Genomic DNA, 23,179 nt, shown 5'->3' on the forward strand with positions numbered 1-23,179 from the left:
ACGGCTCAGAGCCGCGTGTTGCTTTTGTGGCATTAAAATCCACACACACACACACACACACACACACACACACACATACATTCATATACATATATAGACATAATCCGCACACTGCGAAATTCCTTGTGGATTACAAGAACAGACCCAGATCCAAATCCACCTCGCAGCTCTCATCTCTCGCAGTCTCAGTCTCAGCCTCAGCATCCCACACATTCCATTCCAATCCGAGATTTCATGCCCTTTTGGCATGCGGCAAATAGCGTACAGAGCATTTCTGGCATCCACTTTAGCAATTCACAAAATTTAAGAATTTAATACCCAACCAAATCAACACATAATTATACCGAATAGCAGCCAGTGGTTAGAGGACAACAGGCAGCGAGCAGGGGGCAGTGGGCGTAACTGGAGCTTGGCTGCGTCCACACACATGTCTTGGCCATAAAATGAAGCAGACGCACATTTCGCCTAAGTAAATAACTTTCCATTTCGTTGGCCATAAACAAAAGTAGACAAAAATAAGCTGAATAAATGCTGGAGTATCCCAAACAGTGGATATTAGATACCCTTTCGTCTCAGTAGAGACGAATAGTAAAATAGTTTTGGAAAAACATATGAAATAAGAAGAGAAGGACTCTAATACAAATATAAATATTTTAGGTTAATACAAAAAAGAAAGAAAAACAAATTTAATCTTTTAACCTTTAAATAAATAATCGTTCACATTATATTTTAATACATTCTAAAAAAAAAAATAAATTAATCATAAACGACTGTTTCAAAAATATTGAAATATTGATCTAATTAAAATAGTAGTACAGCAGTATCCGGCTATAACGGATCTGCTTATAACGTAGGTTCAACCGGATTATACTGTATTTTAATAAAGCAATAAATTCAATAAAAAGATATAGTCTCTGATACTTCAAACGCTATTCGATAGTCCATATACCCAGTGTTAGGGCAAACAAAGGAGTAGCCACTTTTACTGCCTTCAGTTCTTCCCACAAGTGCCACGCCTCGAACCATAGAGAATAAAACTAGAATTAGTAGTGTCAAAAAGACGTTACAATAGCAGCAGCAGCAGCAGTAGCAGCACCAACAACAACAACAACAACAACAACAATGACAATAACAACAGCCTCCCCATTCATGAACGAGGCTTTGGCCAACTGACGCTGAAGCTGGCCGGCAAATAAAGAATAATGACCGCACGTACACTGTGAGTGCCACGTCCACACCTAAGGCTCAAACTATGCAAACGTAGTCGAAACAGCTGCCAGCCAAGGGCTGGGCGTAAATTTTATGTGCGGCCGAGAGACGCACATAAAAGCAATTTTGATGAGCGCCAACGACTGCGGGCCCGTTCCCCCCGGCCGAGAGCTGGAGAGGGGAGGGGCAAGAGGCGTAGGCAAAAGGCAAGTGGTACAGTTCTATGTGCAGTGTTCTTTATGCACGGTGGAAGTGTAAGTGCCGCACTTTCTGAACAACGTACGTCCAGCAATATAATTACAATGCCTGAATAGCCGCTCTCCCTCTCTTTCTCACTCTCTCTCTCTCTCTCTCTCTCTCTCTCTCTCTCTCTCTCTCTTTCTCTCTTTCTCTCTCTCTCTCAAACACTCTATGTAGACGCTTTTATTGGCCTTTTTTTTGAGGGTGTCTCTTCACCCATAAGAAATTTAGCATTCAGATTGTGCTGAAATGTTTCACGTTCAGGTTTCACGATTTGCGGCAACTAATGGATTGACGCTTATTAAGGCCAATGGCAATGGAGCCCATGGAAATGCGACAGACCCCATTTGGGTGATGCCCCCATAACCAAAGGAAATCGTGGCCAAATGTAACTAAGTAATGTAATGGCGATTTATACATAATATATTGAATACAAGTATTGCCTTAATTGACGCGCACTACGGGGACTGCATTTATATGCGATCTGCGACAGAGATGCCTGCGCCTGGGTTGTATTTTACGAAATTGATTGGGGACCAAGGGAACTATTTTCTAGTTATATGAAGAACATCGAGCGAGCCAGCGCTTTACGGAAAATTGGCTTGACTTCATTAAGGGAACTGCATCTCGTTGGGGTTCCACAATATGATGTAGGTATCCATTGAAGGACTGACTCTATACAGGTTAATCATATACAAACTCTAAAACTATACATGAATATTATTCAGGGAGACTTGGTTCTGAATTTATAATAACTTTGTTGTTTTAAATTGCTGTTAATCTATTTTATGCCGTCTTGAAGCTTGATTAGTTAACAGCCTGTTATGTGGTAGCACGCCAATACTTTTCTATTCTATTAAAATTTTCATTATTACCTGAAAAGGAAAACTGGGCCACGAAGTTGTCTCACTCTATCAAAAATAGATTTCTAGTTTGATCCCAATCTGATGTCTGGTACAATTGAATGTCAAGATTCGTATAGGGATTATAGGTATTTTTCAATGAATTCATGAATCCAAGCATGAATACATAACAACTTAAGACATTATATACATAAAATATTGTACTAATGCTCCAGATAAATTTAATTTTGTATCAGGCTTCAACAAATAAGTCAATCAAGCCACATAATACACACCTGTCTCACGCACCAATAGTATATACACATATTCATATATTATATTATTATATTCATGTATTATATTACATTCATGTAATAACACAATTTTCGCTTCATGTGCCATCTTGAATCAAATCGAATACTTTGACCTATATAGCTTTTCTCGTTGAAGTACTCTTGACCCTGATCGCATAACACGATTGTTGGGCCAGCAATTACGAGGGAGGGCAAGCCAAATTCAGTCATTAAAAATTCATTGTTGGGGCCACAGCTTTTCAACATTTCATTTAAATGAAATTAACACAATTTCCTTCATTTTTTTTCTTGCCTAACAAATTCTTTTGGCTCGCGTTTTTTGCTCCGCCCGCTTAGCGTCAGCTGCGCGGCGACGGCAGCTGATTTATAAAGCGCATTAGCACGCAGCCACAGGAATACGCTCTGGTACCTCGGAGCACACCCACAAACACACACACCCGCACACACACTCACTCACGCAACGGCGTTACACATGTTTGACGCCATTGTAATGCTAATGGCTCATTAGCACTTTGATTTTTTGTGCTGTGTGGACTGGGAATGGAGTTTTTGAAGGGCGCACATGAAAAGTCATTATGGCTGTGAGCGGGTGCAACATTTTGACTGCTAATTTGCAGTTAATTAAGTTGTTTAAGCTTTTTCAAGAGCGTTAACTCGCTGAACGTCCCGCGCTGTTACCTTGATAAACTGGAAGGTGGCGATGGGCGGCAAGCGCTTGCTCTTCGGATAGTAGAAACTGCCCGCCGGATGGGCCGGATAGCGCGAGGTGATGCGATAGATGACGCCCTGGGGCGCCGTTGGCCAATTGGGTGCGGTGAAGGTGAAGCCGTTGTCGGTGCCCGCATCAAGTGGATCCAGCTCCACGGTCACCGTATCAATCCAGGAGCCGCCCACACAGAGCTGCCGGAGAAAAATGAATAATGCTGGGTCAAGCGCATCGGAATTGATTTGCGGAGTCTCACCTCAAACGAGTCGACGCCGATGAACCAGTCCGGCGAGGGCACAATGCGTGTCATTAGCGACACCAAACTGTGATTGCTGTCCACAAACACCTTCGCCTCGCTGCGTCCCGCTCCCAGCTGGATGGCCGGCAGGCTAAACTCGTCAAACACGCTGCGCTCGGCCATTGCAGGAGCAGAGCCTCCACTACCAGCACCGGCAGCTGCCGCCGCTGGGGTCGCCTGTGCCTGCATCTGTTGCTGCTGCTGCTCGCCGGCATTGCTGTCCAGCAGCTCCGTTCTGCCCGTCTCGGCGAACTGCTTAACGCCGCCCGTTGCCGGCTGTCCGATGTGGTACAGCGCATAGTTGGAATTGTGAGTGCGACCTGCAAGTGGGAAAGAGAGAGAGCGTGAGTAAATGAGGGTGTTGAAGGTGTTGAGTCATTTACATTTAATGAGCTTTTGCGAAAAAACAACGAGAGAAAAAAAGAAACAATTGCACCAAATTGTGCAAACATTTGCATTGCAGCCGGCACGCGACACTCGACACTCGAAACTCGGAGGAGGAGACGGGAGACGGGAGACTCGGCTCACTGCCGTCACCTGCTTTCATTTGCCGTCAGCTTAAATATCAGATTAAGCATACGCAGCGTGGCACAAATTGCCCCCGCAGCTGCATTAGAGCAACACTCATGTGTGCGCGCTAAAGTATGTCATTAGTAGGGCGCTTTCGCTGCTCATATATGATACGTCCATTACAGCAGGTGCTGGAAAGAGCGCCATGGAATAGGCATAACGCTACTAGGAGAAACAACTTGAGCATTTATACGGATTATATGAAATTGGAATAATTATTATAATTATATGTATAATGGCAGATTAGTAATAATAAAATAATAATTATTCTAAACACGGCTGGGCTTAATTATAAGACCAACAAATAATATTCAAATATTCCACATTATCTGCGAAGCTAATCAAGGTCAGTTGGATAATAGTTTTAGATATGAAAATTTGATTTTCAGCTGAAAATATGGAAAGAGAAAAGAGCGTCGGTTAGCAAGTCTTTCAAAGAAAAAGAAATAAAAAGCTCGGTAAAATTTTACTGCTTGAGTTGAAAGTCGATCGATAAATAGGGAGAAGCAAATGTGAAGAAACATTCGATACCTAATGTATATGACACATGAAAGTATTAATTTTCATAATTTATACCAAGTCATATATGTAAGTTTATTCCTCACACATGCACAAGTACATACATACATACCGAAGGAATTACTATGATTAATACGATCTTCGTATATACATATGTATGTTCATTCATGAACACATACACCTATACATTCATACATATATACATACATACATGGGTAATTAATGCATTTCGTAATTACAATGAATGCATCCTTTCATTTCAAAGTTACTCAATTCATCAATCAAAGAGTCGTGCAACTTATTTGAAACAATGCTTCACATTGTAATATACAGTGGGCAATCCTCTGTTTTTGTCGTCCGAGATGAATATCTTAGTTATAAAATGCACAAATGTCTAGTCGCAATTTCTTGGGCAGTTCCTGACATCGCTCGTGCTGGCTCAGAAAAACTTTAGCCGTGCTCTACTTAATTAGGGCCATCAAAATCGTCTTCTACTTATAAGCCGTCAACATGTTTCAATCTCAATTGCTTTCATGGCAACAGGAATCCACGGGCAAAGTTTCCACACAGCAGAGTCAAAGCCAATTCCGAAGTCCGCGCAAAGCGCCATTTGCAATTATTGGCAAGCGACCCAAAAGTATGCAACAAACTTGTCAATTACACAAAGTGCAGGGCAAATAAACAGAAATAGGCGAAAGCAGACGGGGAAGCGAAAATAAAAAGCTGAAGCATAAATAATAATATTGCATTTGACACAGTTTCCAAACAGGTTGCCCATGGGCACCCGCCCTCGTCCCCGTCCTCGCTTCCGCTTCCGCCCACAACCCTCTCTATTTGCTGGCGGCATTGCATAAAAGCGCAAAAGTTGAAAAGGCAAAAATATGCTTTGTAGTTGGGGCTTTCATTAGCCAAGAGCGTTGTCAGAGAGAGAAAAAACTTGTAAATTAAAAATAAGTACGAAGTACGACGGATGGAGAATGGGAAAGAAACAGATAGAGAGGGAGGGAAAATAAAACTAATAAATAAGCTGACACACTGTGGGAGCCATTGAAAAGGCAAATGGCAAGGAAAGGAAAGCAAAGAAAATATCTCGAATACACGGAAAACAAGAAAAGTCGGCGAGATAAAAAAGAGACACGAAATGTGGCACAAGTGGCATGTTGCAATGTTAATTGAAGACAAATAAAAGCCTAGCAATGGCAGCTGACGGAGACAACTGAAGGCTAGAGAGGAAGAGGGCGAGCGAATGGGGAGGTGGGCGGAGGAAATGTGGATGGAAACAGACGGAAAACCGCAGCCAAGAGCAGCCGCTGCGCTGCGGCTATAACTTCAAAGGTGCTGCAGCGTATGTGACAGAGTGGGCGTGGCAGTGGGCAGCAGCCACTGCGGCCGCGTGTGACAATTTCGTTGAGCCACTAAGAAACAAACAAAAATAAAACAGAAACAGAAACAAAAGCAGAAAAAGACATCGCTCTGCCCGAAAGCGAATTGGAGCGCAACATTTTAAATTACTTGTGGCAATGGACATGATTTTTCTTTCCCTTACAAAAGAAAAGAAAATAGATATGAATAGAGGGAGTGAGATGGATAGAAAGACAAAGAGAGAGACGAAATATGAAGCATGAATATTCTATGAGGCTTTGGCGAATACAGTCGAAAAGTCGTAACAAGATTAAGTATCAAGTGTTAAAAGAGCAATCCGGAAATCTGAATGTGAAACGTCTCTGAAAAAATGTATATTATTCAACTAACTATGCAAGAGCTCAGAGAAAGCCTGTTAGAAGACTCAATGTGGGTGTTATCAACAATGAGATGCCCTGAACTATGGGCGAGTTTCTCTTATAAAGAAACACAGTTTAACCAGCAGCAGTTATGCGCTTAAACATATACAACTGTCATCCTATAAAGTAGATGAATCAAAGTATTTTAAATTAAAACAAAATGTATCTTAAAGGGCTTTGTATAATAATTTATATGCGATGTCAATAATATTTAAAGAAGCTGAAAAGTGAATTTATTTAGAAATTGCAATGAAGTCGAAGCGGACTGGCTTCTGTGGTAACAAGAGAGATTACTGATTTCTAGATTTTGCATTGTGGTCATCATATTTGTTAGAGGCAACAAGAAACTATTGGTAAACTGATATTAATTATAAAATAAATAAACTATGTTGTTATTGGAACTTTTTTAAATTTTTATTTCTACTGCTGACTGAATACAGCTGGAATATCTTCGGGCCTTAAGCTTAAGTATACGCCGACTTTTGGCCAGAAAGAGGCAGTAGAAGGCTGCCTTACTTTCATTATTTTTAACCAGCCTCTGTGCCGCTGCCTTAACAAAAAACAATTGACATCCGTTTGCCTTGCACTCGGATATGTTTGTCTGTCAGCCATTGTAATGCATTGTTTGGATGTCTGGGAAATGGGGGACATTGTCCACAGTTGGGCGTGAATCTGATATGAAAAGAGAGAGAGGCGTGGCAGCATTCAAAAAGTCTTTAAGGGCAGATGAGTTAAGTCTACAATCTCAGTAGAATGAATTAAGAATGTTATCAAAAATGGTCAAAAATAATAACAATTAACTGTATAAATAAAGTGAGTTTTTGAAATATGTATTCAAAAGCAAATCCTAAAACGAATCAGCCTCAATGACGTGTGATATTTATATTAATATATACTATATATTAAAGCTTCATTTTATCATCTCGCATCAGCAGCAGTGGGGAGCAGCAGATAATACAACATCAATAATATTTTTCTCTCTTAATGCCCAGCCATATTTCAAACACATAAAGGTCATCAGGCCATGACAAATGCACATCTGTCGCTCGAATCAGCGTTGGGCTTGGGCTCGGCTGGAGCTTATGGGCACTTTCGCTTTCTGGCCAATATGCCGATATGGGCCGCAGCTCAATCAATTACGGAATGGTCATTGTGTTGCCCACAAAATAAGCATAATAAATTTGCAATTAAACGCTTAAACTCTGCAAATGGTTTGCCAATGCGGTAATGCTGATTGTGGTGCAGTCAGCGCTGCTCAAATGGTCATTGGTTAAATGAGCATAGCGAAAGCAAGCAACAGAGTGAGAGGCGGCAACAGCGAAAAGCATGAGAGAGAGGGAGAGAGAAGGGCCGGTAGATAGATCTGTGCCGTCTGGGAAAGAGATAAATGCGCGCTGTAAAAACAAACAATGAAAAAGCCAATGCGTGCGACCGAAATAGGCCGAGAGAGGCAGAGAGGGAGGGAGAGAGAGACAGGGACAGATCCGTGAGCAGCAGGACGTGAGTGTAATTAATGCTTAATTATGCACATTAAAAGCCAAAACCTGACAGGGCGGCTGCTCTGTGTACACCGCTGGCCACGAAATAAATGCGCGCCACGTATGGCCCATAAATTACGCTTTTCTCTTGCCCCACTCCTCCGCTGGAACTATATTGTGCGGATACGGCAAGGAGCGTGGGTCGAACTGCCATGGCAGCAAAGCTGTTTACAAATATCGAATCAAAACTATTTGCTCATATCATAATTGAAAATCGCAAACTGCAATCCATTAATATCGACTTGCCACGACAAAAAAAAAAAAAAAAAAAAAAAAAAAAAACAAGTAAGAAAGCTCTAGTCGAGACAGCTCGACTAGGAGATCCCCTAAGCCCTACAGGCAACTGATATTTCAATAATAATTAGCACACACACACGCACTCACACATACAAATACACGCACACACACACGCATACACACACACATACACATATACAGGCGATTGCGCTTGGGTTGCGCTGCGGTGTTGGCAATATAATGAGAACTTATTTGTTGAATAATTTAATTTCTAGACGTACGATCTGTAGTGACCGAAAATAAATAACAATTCGAGTCATAGGTATAAACACAGAATAGTGGGAACAAATAATAAAATACGATTCGGTATGTCATGAGTCACCCTACGGTCGTTGTTGTTATCTATCTTTGTTTATCATTCGCATAGCGCAAGATATACAGATCATACGATTGCACCGCAAGCACAGATTTTGATCGTACGATTGTACCGCAAGCAGACGAAGAAGAGATGATCGCGCGACTGCGCTTAGCGCCACTTAAACCAGCGTGATTAGCTAAGCTGCCGATCATAATTGAAAAGATCTTTGACGATAGCAGACGCGACGTTCAGATCATATATTAAATTAAAAGCAAAACGTGGGTGAATTATTATACTGCACAAAAAGATTATATCCGTGGATAGTGCGAACAGCAAACCATTTAAATAAGTGTCTAGTGATTTGGCAATAGGTACGTTAAAGTATTAGTGGTTGTAATTCGCTAATTATTTAATAATTTAGGTGACCACCTTGATTTAGCTCAATAGCTAGAGCTATCACCAAAGCCCAAAGACTGCGAAAGAGTAGTTGGTTTTTTTTATGTGACTCGTGCGGTCAACGGCATGCAGCGATGAAATAAAAGACCTGACTGCGCAGCAGATTAACCTACCACGAAGACAAGATACCCTCACCGACACGGAGTCAACTCTCGACGACGTCAGTTTCATTAACGGCCAAAAGAGAGACTTCACCCACAACAACCAGAAATAAAGAAATCGGGATCTCTAAAACAACCTACCCCATGACGTAGGACAACCTCGTTTAGATCTCGGCCTTGTCCCAATACATTAGTTAAGTAAGGACCCGACGGAAGGTAGAGCATTGCGTCAGCTGATGCGCTAATGCAGGAACACAGCGAAGGTAGCCAGAGCAGACTATGTGCGTTGCTCTAAAAAGGTTTTTATAAAAAAAAAAAAAAAAAAAAAAAAAGATAATTAGATCAAGAGACCTTTATATTTTTATGTTTTAACCCCAGCAGCTAAAATCAACATACTATCGTCATCTTGGGCCCAGGGATACAACGGTATGCAGATATATATATAAAAACAATAAAAACGCTATGTAAGTAATTGAAGGATAAGAAAACAAGAAAAATATAAAGTTCTCTAAAATCTAACGTTGATAGACTTCAACAAAAGTAAATAAGAAATATGGAAAAAACATAGACATAAACTATAATATACTTGCGTAAATGTAGTTGGAAATATTTAAATTATAATGAATTTATACGGCAATAGAATGAAAAATTATACAAGATCCAAAAATGAAGTAAGAAATGAAAGAATTATAAAATTATAATGGGAACGAAAATGTAACGCGAGTTAAAACTAAATGTTGTAGATAATAAGAAATATTGTAAACAAACATAATTAGAATATAAGAAAAGGCATTAACGCATAAGTATAGAGTAGTATTGATTAGAAAACCTTATCATCTCCCCATCATACCTCTCTCTTAGAATGTCATGGCATTCTGACGGTTTGATTAGTTTTTTTTTGTTTAATACTGAATTAAAATGATGGAAATGAATATGAATTCATAAGTTTTTTTGGTCTGTCGACTATCCATGCCAGGATCGTGTAAGGTGTAATATAGTCTTAAAGACTTGATTAGGGACGATACAACTAAAATATAGTATTGTCAAGGTAGGGAGGGTAGAGACGAGGGACGAACAACACCTACTGTCTCTCTGTCGGTCAAAGTCATGTTTAAGTTTACCATATTAATATTGCGTGTCGGCGCATTGGTCCAAATACAGTCAAATTCGAAATATAGTTTCTGAAGCGCACTATAACTAAAGTGTGTTAGGTGGAGAAGAACCCCGACAATCCGGCGAGCTAGATACGAGCATAGCAAGAGTGCGCACCTCGAAGCCTTCTACACGCCATAAGCAAGCCTGTACTTAACATCCGCAGGCGACATACAGCGCTCTCGTCGAGAGAGTCGCAACTTAGTCAAACCCGTACGCTACATAACTTTAATGGCGCCCAACGTGGGGCCCGAGACAGTACACAACTTTAATCAAATACCACTGTGGGAGCATAGACAGTTTAGTTTTCAACCTTTTAGTACTGTCTGGGTTCCTAAAGCTCACCCATCAATCCATCCATACAATTCATGTTTTAGTGAACTAAAAGTCATTTATATATTTGTGCAGACAACATTCTCTTACGCTTAGGATCTTTTTCGTGGAATTAGCGATTGCAATTCATTGTTTTGGATTGGTCGACCTGAATAGACCTACAGCTTCAGAGGGTGATGATCAATAAGTATATGATTGATATTATACAAATTGTAGAATACATCTCAATTATTTTTGGAACACAGTAGATTTACTTCAATGTGAGTGCTGTCCAGTAATTGAATGTTCTGGTTAATGAAATAGAACAATTAACGATAATAGGTGTAGACCACTATGTACTAGACTGACACCATCTTATAGTTTCTGGCATGGAAAAAGACAGACATATTAGTACCCCAAACAATTTTAATCCTTAATTATTAGTTTTTAAATAGTCCAAGCAAAATGTCGGTGATCCATAGCACGGAAGATATAGCATCCGCATTGCAAACGGAAGAACCTTTTTGCTGTATGTGTAACGAAGTATTAAATAGAAAAGATCTTGTAGCAAAAACCCCATGTAGGCATATTTTCCATAAACTTTGTATTATAGACCATCTTAAGGTAACTCCAAAATGCCCAACATGTAACGCTGATTGCACGGCAATGGCCTTAACATTCTCGAACAATACCTTGTTTGCAGAGCTTCGCTCGGAAGCCGGCCCACAATCTGGTGCAAACGAAACCCTAAGTACAAGTGGCAATAGGCTAAATTACCCTAGGAGAAACCAAAGATCCACTAGAGGTCGAGGGATAAGTCCAAGGCGGGGTATGCAAACTCGATCCACCACTCGACAAGAATCTGACCGTAATTTGAACACTACTAGTATCGGACTTAACAACCAAGACGAGATAGCTACCTACATTCAAGCTTCAATAAATATTCAACAGCAGCAATTGGTAGAACAACTCACGCCACACTTATCAAAAATTATTGAGACATCTCTGCAAAGTAAATTTGAATCTCTTAAACTGGTCCCACCAGAACAACCACCATCCTCTGCTAACGACAGCAACCTTAGGATCAGTAATACAGACATACAACAGTCTCATTACAATAACGTTGAGAACATCTCAAGGTCTAGTGTCGATCAGAATAGCTCCATTTTAAATAGTTCACCTGGGAAAGTACCCAACATTATGCAAAGTTGGCACATCAAATTTGATGGGTCCAAGAATTGCATGCGAACAGACGAATTTATTTATCGCGTTCGTTCTCTTACCAAACAAAATTTGAATAACGAATTTCAACTCTTATGTGACCATTTATATCTATTGTTTACGGGTAAAGCTAGTGATTGGTACTGGAAATTTCATCGTACTCACTCCAACTTTACTTGGGAAATCTTTTGCTTAGAGTTCAAGAGAAGATTTGAAGATATAGAAACCGATTATGACATATGGGAAAAGATTAGGAAACGTCGCCAAGGCGAAAACGAACCATTTGATGACTTCCAATACTCAATAGAAGATCTTGTTGATAGACTCCAAAATGGGATACCTGAAAATGAATTAGTTGATCTGTTGATTCGAAACGCCAAGCCTATAGTACATCACGAATTACTTCATTTAAATGTTTCAAACAGATCGCAGCTCCGAAGAGAAATTAGGAAACACGAACAGTTTTATAACGACATTAGAACTTTTAAGCCTCGGGCTGTGCGTTCATACGTCACAGAATTGTCAGTACCCAACGATTCCGAACAGTTATCGGATGTTGCTAACGTTCCAGAGAACTTATCCGAAATACAAAGACATACCACAAAAACAGTTCAAGTTTGTTGGAATTGTGACAAACCTGGTCACAGATTCGACGATTGCGTAGGGCCTAGAAAAATATTTTGTTTTGGCTGTGGAGCTAAAGAAATATTCAAGCCTATGTGTCCGAAATGTAACCCTTCGGGAAACCGGAAACGGGATGTGTCAACCAACACCAAGTAGACACATCCTCCGAACCCATTGACAGTCAGGATATTGGCACTCAAACGGACCACCAATATAATTCTTCCAACACTCACTTTTCATTCGCACCTTTACATGAAAGAATACGAAATTACAACGTAGCCCGTAACCGAATTTTCAATAAAATAGATGAATTTAGATATAGAAAATATAGACCCGCCCAACTATCACGTATTGTCGAAAGAAGAGAAGGCACGACTTGATAAAGTCATAGCAGTTTTTCCATCTTTCGCTACTGAAGGTCTTGGTCGCACCAGCTTAATAACGCATTCTATAGATGTTGGCTCTGCAATACCCATAAAACAACGTCATTGGCCAGTTTCGCCAGCTATTGAAAAGATTATGTTTGCTGAAGTCGATAACATGTTGGCACTAGATGTCATAGAAGAGTCAAACAGTCCTTGGAGTAGCAATTGTGTTTTAGTCAAAAAGGGAGAAAAATATCGACTCTGTTTAGACTCGAGAGAAGTTAATAAGGTTACTAGGCGGGATGCATACCCTTTGCCTCATATTGATGGCATTTTAAGTCGTTTACCACCAGCTCGTTTTATTACCGGCTTAGATATGAAACACGCATATTGGCAAATTCCTCTAGACGAGAAATCTCGACAATATACGGCTTTCACGGTCCCGAATAGACCTTTATATCAGTATAAAATGATGCCCTTCGGTTTATGCAACGCCGCACAAACACTATGTAGATTAATGGATCAAGTTATTCCAGCTCATTTGCGAACACGAGTCTTTGTATACCTAGATGATCTCCTTATTTTGTCTGACGACTTCGATTCACACTTGTTGTTGTTGCAAGAAATAGCACTTTGCTTACGCAGAGCAAATCTTACAATAAACATAAGCAAATCAAAGTTTTGTATGAAAGAAGTCACCTATCTCGGATTCATAATCGGAGACGGTCAAATAAGAACAAATCCCGATAAGATTAAAGCCATCAGTGAGTTTCCTGTTCCTACCACTGTGAAACAACTACGGCGATTTTTAGGTTTATCAGGTTGGTACAGACGATTTGTTGAAAACTACGCCACTGTTAGTTTTGCTTTGACAGAGCTATTAAAACAAAAGAAAGGCATAGAGTGGAATCCAGAAGCCCAACAATCGTTCGAATCTTTAAAGTCTTGTTTAACAGCTTCACCAATTCTGATCACACCAGACTTTTCGAAACCATTTGTTTTGCTTTGTGACGCAAGCATGTATGGAATAGGTTGTGTTTTAGCTCAAGAACGGGACGGAGTTGAGCTGCCTATAGCTTATATGTCTGAAAAACTCTCAAAAACACAACGCAATTATTCTGTGACAGAATTAGAATGTTTAGCAGTCATTAAAGGCATCAAAAAGTTTAGATCGTATATCGAAGGTCAGGAATTTGTAGTGATAACTGATCACGCCGCTCTTAAATGGTTAATGAATCAGAAAGATTTATCCGGCAGACTTGCCAGATGGTCCATGAAGTTACGAACCTTTACGTTTAGTATTTTGCATAGAAAAGGCTCACTAAATGTGGTAGCAGATACCTTATCTCGGCAAAATGACCCAGCTATTGAAGAGATGACTTTTAATTGTCCGATAATAGATTTAACGTCACGAGAATTCAAATCACCCGAATATTTAAGTCTAATTGAGAAAGTCAAATTAAATCAATCCAGATTTCCCGATCTAAAAGTAATTGACGATTTCGTTTACAAAAGAACAGAGTTTTCTTCTGGCGAAGAAGAACAAGAAAATAGTTCTTGGAAACTTTGGGTACCATCAACATTAGTGACTGAAGTTTTACAGCAGGCACATGACGCGCCAAGTTCAGCACATTGTGGTATGAGTAAAACTGTGGAAAAGATAAAAAGATATTTGTTTTGGCCTAGAATGGTTAGTCAGATTCGAAAATATATATCCGAATGTATCGTATGTCGCACGACAAAGAGCCCAAATACCATTCTTAAACCGCCAATGGGTAGACCCTTTTCATCTGATAGACCTTTTCAAAAATTATATATTGATTTGTTAGGACCCTATCCACGTTCCAAAAAAGATAATATTGGCATGCTTATAGTTGTTGACCATTTCACGAAATTCCATTTCTTGTGTCCGCTTAAGAAGTTCACGGCTTCTAAAATTTGTGAATTCTTAGAAGACGCTATATTTTACACATTTGGAGTACCAGAAATGATACTCACAGATAATGGATCTCAATTTAAATCCAGTGCTTTTCAGGCCTTCTTAACGAGTTTCGGTGTAACTCAAAAGTGCACCGCGATTTATTCACCACAAGCTAATGCTAGTGAGCGATTAAATAGATCTGTGTTAGCCGCTATACGAGCCTACATAGGTTCTGAACATACCGATTGGGATGTAAATCTTAATGCTATTAGTGGAGCTTTGAGAGCTTCATTACACCGAAGTACAGGATATTCTCCTTATTTTCTTGCTTTTGGTCAAAACATGATTTTAAATGGGAAAGATTACTCTCTACTAAGGAAACTAGATCTTTTGAATGATGACACCAAACTAAGCAATCAAGATACATTACAGTTGCTGCGACAAAAAGCAAAACAAAACATAAATAAATGTCATGAAGCAAACGCCAATAGATATAATTTACGTAGTCGTAATGTTCAGCTGTGTGTAGGAGATACAGTTTATGCACGGAACTTTACTCAGAGTAATGCTATTAAAAGATTTAGCGCTAAGCTGGCACCAGTATTTATTCCAGCGAGAGTACACCAAAAGCGCAGTCCAAATTACTATGTACTTAAAACAGAAGACGGAAAGAACCTAGGGGTATACCACCTAAAAGATATACAGATTCGTACCTAAATTAAAATCATATGGTCTTCAGATAATGGTTCTTCGAGCAGGTCTTGCAACATTATCTGTGCTGTAGTGACCGAAAATAAATAACAATTCGAGTCATAGGTATAAACACAGAATAGTGGGAACAAATAATAAAATACGATTCGGTATGTCATGAGTCACCCTACGGTCGTTGTTGTTATCTATCTTTGTTTATCATTCGCATAGCGCAAGATATACAGATCATACGATTGCACCGCAAGCACAGATTTTGATCGTACGATTGTACCGCAAGCAGACGAAGAAGAGATGATCGCGCGACTGCGCTTAGCGCCACTTAAACCAGCGTGATTAGCTAAGCTGCCGATCATAATTGAAAAGATCTTTGACGATAGCAGACGCGACGTTCAGATCATATATTAAATTAAAAGCAAAACGTGGGTGAATTATTATACTGCACAAAAAGATTATATCCGTGGATAGTGCGAACAGCAAACCATTTAAATAAGTGTCTAGTGATTTGGCAATAGGTACGTTAAAGTATTAGTGGTTGTAATTCGCTAATTATTTAATAATTTAGGTGACCACCTTGATTTAGCTCAATAGCTAGAGCTATCACCAAAGCCCAAAGACTGCGAAAGAGTAGTTGGTTTTTTTTATGTGACTCGTGCGGTCAACGGCATGCAGCGATGAAATAAAAGACCTGACTGCGCAGCAGATTAACCTACCACGAAGACAAGATACCCTCACCGACACGGAGTCAACTCTCGACGACGTCAGTTTCATTAACGGCCAAAAGAGAGACTTCACCCACAACAACCAGAAATAAAGAAATCGGGATCTCTAAAACAACCTACCCCATGACGTAGGACAACCTCGTTTAGATCTCGGCCTTGTCCCAATACATTAGTTAAGTAAGGACCCGACGGAAGGTAGAGCATTGCGTCAGCTGATGCGCTAATGCAGGAACACAGCGAAGGTAGCCAGAGCAGACTATGTGCGTTGCTCTAAAAAGGTTTTTATAAAAAAAAAAAAAAAAAAAAAAAAAAAAGATAATTAGATCAAGAGACCTTTATATTTTTATGTTTTAACCCCAGCAGGTAAAATCAACATACTATCGTCATCTTGGGCCCAGGGATACAACGGTATGCAGATATATATATAAAAACAATAAAAACGCTATGTAAGTAATTGAAGGATAAGAAAACAAGAAAAATATAAAGTTCTCTAAAATCGAACGTTGATAGACTTCAACAAAAGTAAATAAGAAATATGGAAAAAACATAGACATAAACTATAATATACTTGCGTAAATGTAGTTGGAAATATTTAAATTATAATGAATTTATACGGCAATAGAATGAAAAATTATACAAGATCCAAAAATGAAGTAAGAAATGAAAGAATTATAAAATTATAATGGGAACGAAAATGTAACGCGAGTTAAAACTAAATGTTGTAGATAATAAGAAATATTGTAAACAAACATAATTAGAATATAAGAAAAGGCATTAACGCATAAGTATAGAGTAGTATTGATTAGAAAACCTTATCATCTCCCCATCATACCTCTCTCTTAGAATGTCATGGCATTCTGACGGTTTGATTAGTTTTTTTTTGTTTAATACTGAATTAAAATGATGGAAATGAATATGAATTCATAAGTTTTTTTGGTCTGTCGACTATCCATGCCAGGATCGTGTAAGGTGTAATATAGTCTTAAAGACTTGATTAGGGACGATACAACTAAAATATAGTATTGTCAAGGTAGGGAGGGTAGAGACGAGGGACGAACAACACCTACTGTCTCTCTGTCGGTCAAAGTCATGTTTAAGTTTACCATATTAATATTGCGTGTCGGCGCATTGGTCCAAATACAGTCAAATTCGAAATATAGTTTCTGAAGCGCACTATAACTAAAGTGTGTTAGGGTGCAATAGTGTAGAATAGGTGGAGAAGAACCCCGACAATCCGGCGAGCTAGATACGAGCATAGCAAGAGTGCGCACCTCGAAGCCTTCTACACGCCATAAGCAAGCCTGTACTTAACATCCGCAGGCGACATACAGCGCTCTCGTCGAGAGAGTCGCAACTTAGTCAAACCCGTACGCTACAGATCGTAATGAAGCTTTCAGAACGTAATCATGATGTTTAAATGTATGTGTATACCGAAGCACAAGTCTCTAGTATTTGATATACGACTTTTATAAAGATGAGGGTGAGGGGGTCGATTTAGGGGTGGGGGGTAAATTTTAACAAAAACCGAAATTGTATAAAATACATCTTTATATACATTTTAAATTTGGAGACTCTAGCTTGAAAGATGTAGGAGATATAATTTTTTAAGTGATCTTCGATAAGGTTTTTTATCGATAAAAAAGTATCGGAATGAGTTATCGTTTTTTAGTGATAAACTCGATATCCGCGTGATATATACGGACATTTTAAAAAAAAGTTGAAGTCTCTAGCTCTTGTATCTTCTGAAATCGACGCGTTCATACATGCGGACGGACGGACGGACAGACAGACGGACAGGGCCAAATTGACTTAGCTTGTCGCCCTGATCAAGAATATATATACTTTGTGGGGTCTGCCACGCCTCCTTCTGCCTGTTACATACTTTTAACAAAACCATTATACCCTGATTTCCCATTTTCAATGGGTTCAGGGTATAAAAATCAAAGAGAACACCTAGGACACCTCTAGTCGAGATTGCACGACTACGAAGTCTCCTGAACCTTTCAAGGAATTTATATTTCAATAATTCTTCGAGATTTTTCTTTTGCATACACAAGAAACAGCCATGGGACTAAAATATATAAAAATACATATGACAAAATTCATTTTCATTTGAAGTCTAAATGTTATTGTTTGAGATCCTAGCTTTAAAGATTTAGAAGATATTATTTTTTATTCTATTATTATATAATTGATTTGGACCGCTTAGGATAAATATATATACTTTATGTTTTAAAAATTTTTACAAAACCATTATACCCCTTAAAGTCATTTTCAATGGTTCAATGGGTATAAAAAATGCCAAATAAAAAACTTAATTGTAGTGAAACTTAATGTGGCGCAGAGCCAATAGTTCTATTATGTTCTATCATGGGCTGCTCTAAAAATAATTGGATGATAATGTGAGTTTGAAGCAAGACCAAGATAAAGCTAAATAGTTGGAATCAAGCAATCATAATAAAACTTCTAGGATACATTCCAAGTTTTAGATCGAGCTTCTAGTTTTAGTCTTTTTTTTTTGTTAGGTTATATTTAAGATGAATAAATTAAATACTAAACAACTGATATGTAATCATATATCCACTGAGAAGTCCGAGAAGTATATAGCTTTATTGGCAATAATTTATTCTTTAGATATTTTATAGTATTATTAACACACAAACAGAAAATAAAGTCAATAAAAAAGTCAAAGGAGAATCGTGGCAATTAAGACTTTCCGTCAATTTGAAAGCAAATAAATTTTCGCATAAAAAAGTATTGGATATAAATTTTCATTTCGTGTGAACAATTTAAAAGTAATTTTCTACAGAACTGCCCTAGGCATGACTCATCCGCCCCGCCGCCATGCGGCTGTGGGGGCCGCTCGATTGGCAGCGAATTTTGTTGGGGGCCGCGACTTTTTAGCACGCCTGAAAGTCAGGTATTAATAAACGCGCGGCTGTATGACACACATTTGTTCCGTTCGCCGAATCGCCAAAGCGCTGATGCACAGCTGACACACTTGGGCCATCATCGGCATCAGCACGGACACGAACACGATCATGATCATCGTCATCGTCATCATCGCTTTCATTTTTATGCAATTTCGCTCAAACTGTACAAAAATGAATTACGCACACTTTTTGCCCGGCTGTCACGCTCGATTTCCAACAATTTCCGCAAAAATTGCTATGAAATATTTTCACTTTGCTCTTTTTTCAGTGACACTTTTTCTTTTCATGACCGGCACGAATTTTAATTATAGGCAATAAATTTGTTTTTAATAGCCGGGCATTAAGCACAAAGCTCAGCCAGGCTGCGCGAACATGACTAAATAAAATAGCAGAAGAATCAACAAGGCATATCCAGCCTGTGATGGAGCTGAAAGCTGCTCGAAGATGCATTCACGCTGCAGGCCTGAATGGAGCACGTGTGCTCCATCAGCCGCAGACAGCAGTAGATCTGCGAAATGTCACACCAAATAGATGTATACATATACATATATCTCTGACGATATAAACATGGCACTGCTGAATTTATGGTATTTTCCATTTGCCGGCGTGAGAAATTGAGAAATTGCCTTTGTGTATCTTGTCAGAGCTTAAATGATTTGTTTTCTATTTGAGCTGCTGGCCATGAAACACGATATTCATTTTTCAGACACAAAATATTATTTATAGAAATATGAAAAACGCAGGTGCTCAGCCAGGCAGGTTTAAATGGTATAAATGGGTACTTGGGTAATTTATTCTTATGTGGCACTTCTAATGACAAATTTCATTTCAGTGCAATCGAGCGATTTGAAATATAAATAAACGAATATTATTTGAATTGTAAAATTTTATTTTGGTTTAAATAAATATTTTAGACAAAATAATAAATATTTGCACAACAGAAAAAAACTATTCAGAGGATACAATCATATTTACTATGGCAAACATGCGTAGTTTCATAGATTCAAATTCTTTTCTTCAATGCAAAATCAAAATTTTGTGTTCACAATGTTATTTAATGCCAATACAAAGTCCATAGTACAATAAAATACACTATAAACATGTTAGCTAAATTAAAATTTAAGAAATTCGAAAAATCTGAATGGCAATTGAGTTCCGTTGTCCATCAACAACAACATCTTTTGCAACAATGATTATTTATTCAAATAACTACAGTAGACAATCAATAAATGGCACTACAGACAGCCGCCACAACACGTCGATGCTCGATGCAATAAATTTAATTCCATGCTAATTAAAAATGCAATACACCTGCCCACTTAATGTTTGAACTCCTTTTGCGCTCTCCCGCATTTTCACTTAATTATGTATGTCAAATTTAATTGGCTTGTCAGTTCGCATGCAAACAGAGCGCCGCATGCACGCAGCGAAATCTGAGCGGCACGCTATAAATATATTACACACATGTGTGTGCACACCTGGCGTATGCGTGATATATTGACATATATGTATGTATGTATGCATATTTTTATGGCATACGCCTTCCTCAAAGAGCACAAACAGTTGTTAGACAGATGCACACACACATACAAACACGCGTTCTATCACAAACAAACACACACACACTCGACACACTCGAGTATAAATATCGTTTTTGGGGCTGTATAAATATTTGCATTTTGCTAATTTCAATGCTCAACGATGCGTATGCGCAATATATGCCAGCTACATAATGCAGCAGCCGTGGCAGAGGGAGGCCAATTTGAGCAGCAAATTAAATTTTAAAGCGCGTGCCAAGGAGATACTTGTGGCTGCCGGCATAGGCATGGGCAAGGGGAGCGGATAAGTCAGCATCAGAAACACACAATCAGAAATCCGTGCAGCAGCCATTTGAAATGCAAAACTCGTGCGCTGCATTTGGAAATCTGCGACATTGTCACATATACGAGAATTCAGATGTTCTCGCTCTCATTCTAGCCAGCTACTGCCTAACTGTCAAATGCTCTGAGCTTAAAAGGATCTGTGTGCGCATTACGTATACGCCGCATATGCAAAATGTCGAAAAAAAGAGAGAAAAAGAAAGTGCTCATAACCTGCGTTGTTTGTATAATACCCTGTATTATTTTTATTTTATTTTAAACAATAATTATCTAATCATCTACTTCTACTACTACTACTACTACGTCTCATCTTAAAGATTGATTGAATATATAATATATTTATTTACTTAAAGCTAAATCTAAAAGGAAATTATTAGAAAAGTGTTATTTGAATAGAATAAAATTGAAATTTATCCTACGAACCTGAAACTATAAGATTTTTAGGCAAAGTTTGATTTAATGAACATGGATAGGATAGAGAACATAGATATAATAAATAATATGTATTTCAGTTTAAGCTCCCATTCTTTATGACCTTTTAGTAACAGGGTATTCAAGTGTAGATGTTAAAATTTTGATGCGCCCCATAAAGCAGCCAAAATGTTGGCAGTGAGGCTCGCGTAGGTGGGAGTCTGAGACAGAGCCTGTTAATAGTAATATCGAGTCATATTTGCTGCAGCATTTCGCAGTGCGGCATTGGCACTGATAAATTGTCAACTTGCTGACGTCTGTGATAGAGTAGGGGAGTAACAGTGTCTGCAGTTCAGAGAGAGTGAGAGAGAGAGAGAGAGAGAGAGAGAGAGAGAGAGAGAGAGAGAGAGAGAGAGAGAGAGGGAGAGAGAGGGAGAGAGAGGGAGAGAGAGAGGGTACGCTTTCGTTTCTCGTGGCCTCTTTAGATGCCAGAGATTGACGGGCGACGGCTGGGTGTGGGGTAAGCCGCAGCCCGGGCCAGTTAGCAGCCAAATAAAATTTAGCCATTACTTTAATAGCCCCGAGAGCTGGCTGGCTGGAGACTTATGCAACCTTTTTCCGGCCCGACCAAATGCAGTTTTGTGGCTTGGCCCGAGCAATGTCTCTTATAATTAATGTGTGTGTGCTTGTGTGAGAGCTAACAACCTAGACATAGAGGCATAGACCGGGCTTAGGCGAGCTCTAAGGCTTAGGCCAACATTGCGGCATTTAGGCAAATGAGAGACTCAAACTACAGCGAACCCTGCACCCGCACGAACACCCCAAAAAGCCATCAACTGGGGCAATTATGTAGACAAACAAACAAGCTGGCATTAGAGTTGTCACTTCACTCCGCCTATTGATGTGTGTGTGTGGGTGTGGGTGTGTCTGTGAGCAGGCTCAAAGGGATTACAAACGAAATTGACCAGCAACATGACAAGACAGCAACAACAACAAGCAGAACAAGAATAAGAAGAAGCAGCAGAGCAATAGGCAAGAGCCTTCTGTCTTAGATTTGCAGTTTATAAAATCACGTGACAAATGAGGGTAGGCTAAGCCCCTTTTGTCCATCCGGCTATCCAACTATCCAACTATCCATCTAACTGTCCAACTAACCGCCTAGTTTTGTCCTTGCTGCCAGCTGTCATTTGTCTTATGGCCCACATGTGAATTGCCCCAACGTAGGTGCACGTCCCAGCCAATTATTCGAGCTCCGAGTGCCCAACAGCCATGCGTCTTCGACCAAGTTGTAAATAATAATGGACAAAGCCATGATGAGACTGGCTTTCATGTGTGCGTTTATTTTGTGTTTGTTTTAATGATAGTTATCACAAGGCATGTAAATTATGTCATATACATATGCTAAAGGATAAACTTTAAAGCAATCAAAATAAATTTGGCTCTCTTGGAATTTATCTGGTACTTAATTTAATTTTTAATTATTTACTTTATATACATATACACATATGCATTTTTAACAAAAAAACTCTGAAATTTAAGAAAGTTAATACTTTAAATTTTAGTTCTTTACTTAACTTTTAGAAAATATTAATACCAAAAATTGATTGATCATTTTATTTAAAGCAACAATGAATTCTAAAGAAGGGTTTTTAATATAATTAAGAGCATAAATTTGATTTGTATTTACCTATAATTATAATCATTCAAATAAATTTCATATTTAATAAAAAAAATAAATGCCTACTAAACCGCATAACGAAA

The 23,179-nt window shown here is 39.0% G+C and overlaps 1 protein-coding gene and 2 long non-coding RNA genes across 4 annotated transcripts in view; 2 read left to right on the forward strand and 1 right to left on the reverse strand.

Annotated features, from left to right (window-relative positions):
- The window catches only part of mspo (M-spondin), a 74,148-nt gene that overhangs the window by 11,584 nt on the left and 39,385 nt on the right, over positions 1 to 23,179 (reverse strand). Inside the window, exons 2-3 of the mRNA XM_018106703.3 lie at positions 3,568 to 3,929; positions 3,284 to 3,505 (exon numbers count right to left, since the gene is read on the reverse strand). Of these exons, the coding sequence (XP_017962192.1) occupies positions 3,284 to 3,505; positions 3,568 to 3,929 (584 nt within the window). The remainder of the gene's footprint in view (positions 1 to 3,283; positions 3,506 to 3,567; positions 3,930 to 23,179) is intronic.
- On the forward strand, positions 8,545 to 10,107 carry LOC149091220 (uncharacterized). 2 transcript variants are annotated; one of them, XR_016196937.1, is made up of 3 exons: positions 8,545 to 8,983; positions 9,034 to 9,468; positions 9,551 to 10,107. It is a non-coding gene; the product is annotated as an uncharacterized LOC149091220 (long non-coding RNA). The 2 variants fall into 2 exon arrangements; XR_016196936.1 differs by having other exon boundaries at positions 8,545 to 9,468.
- Positions 12,806 to 17,114, forward strand: LOC149091221 (uncharacterized). Its single transcript, XR_016196935.1, has 2 exons — positions 12,806 to 16,640; positions 16,705 to 17,114. It is a non-coding gene; the product is annotated as an uncharacterized LOC149091221 (long non-coding RNA).

Source organism: Drosophila navojoa, chromosome 5 (genome assembly GCF_054131105.1).
Source record: "Drosophila navojoa isolate 15081-1374.11 chromosome 5, UAZ_NAV_1.0, whole genome shotgun sequence".
NCBI classification, from domain to species: Eukaryota; Metazoa; Arthropoda; class Insecta; order Diptera; family Drosophilidae; genus Drosophila; species Drosophila navojoa.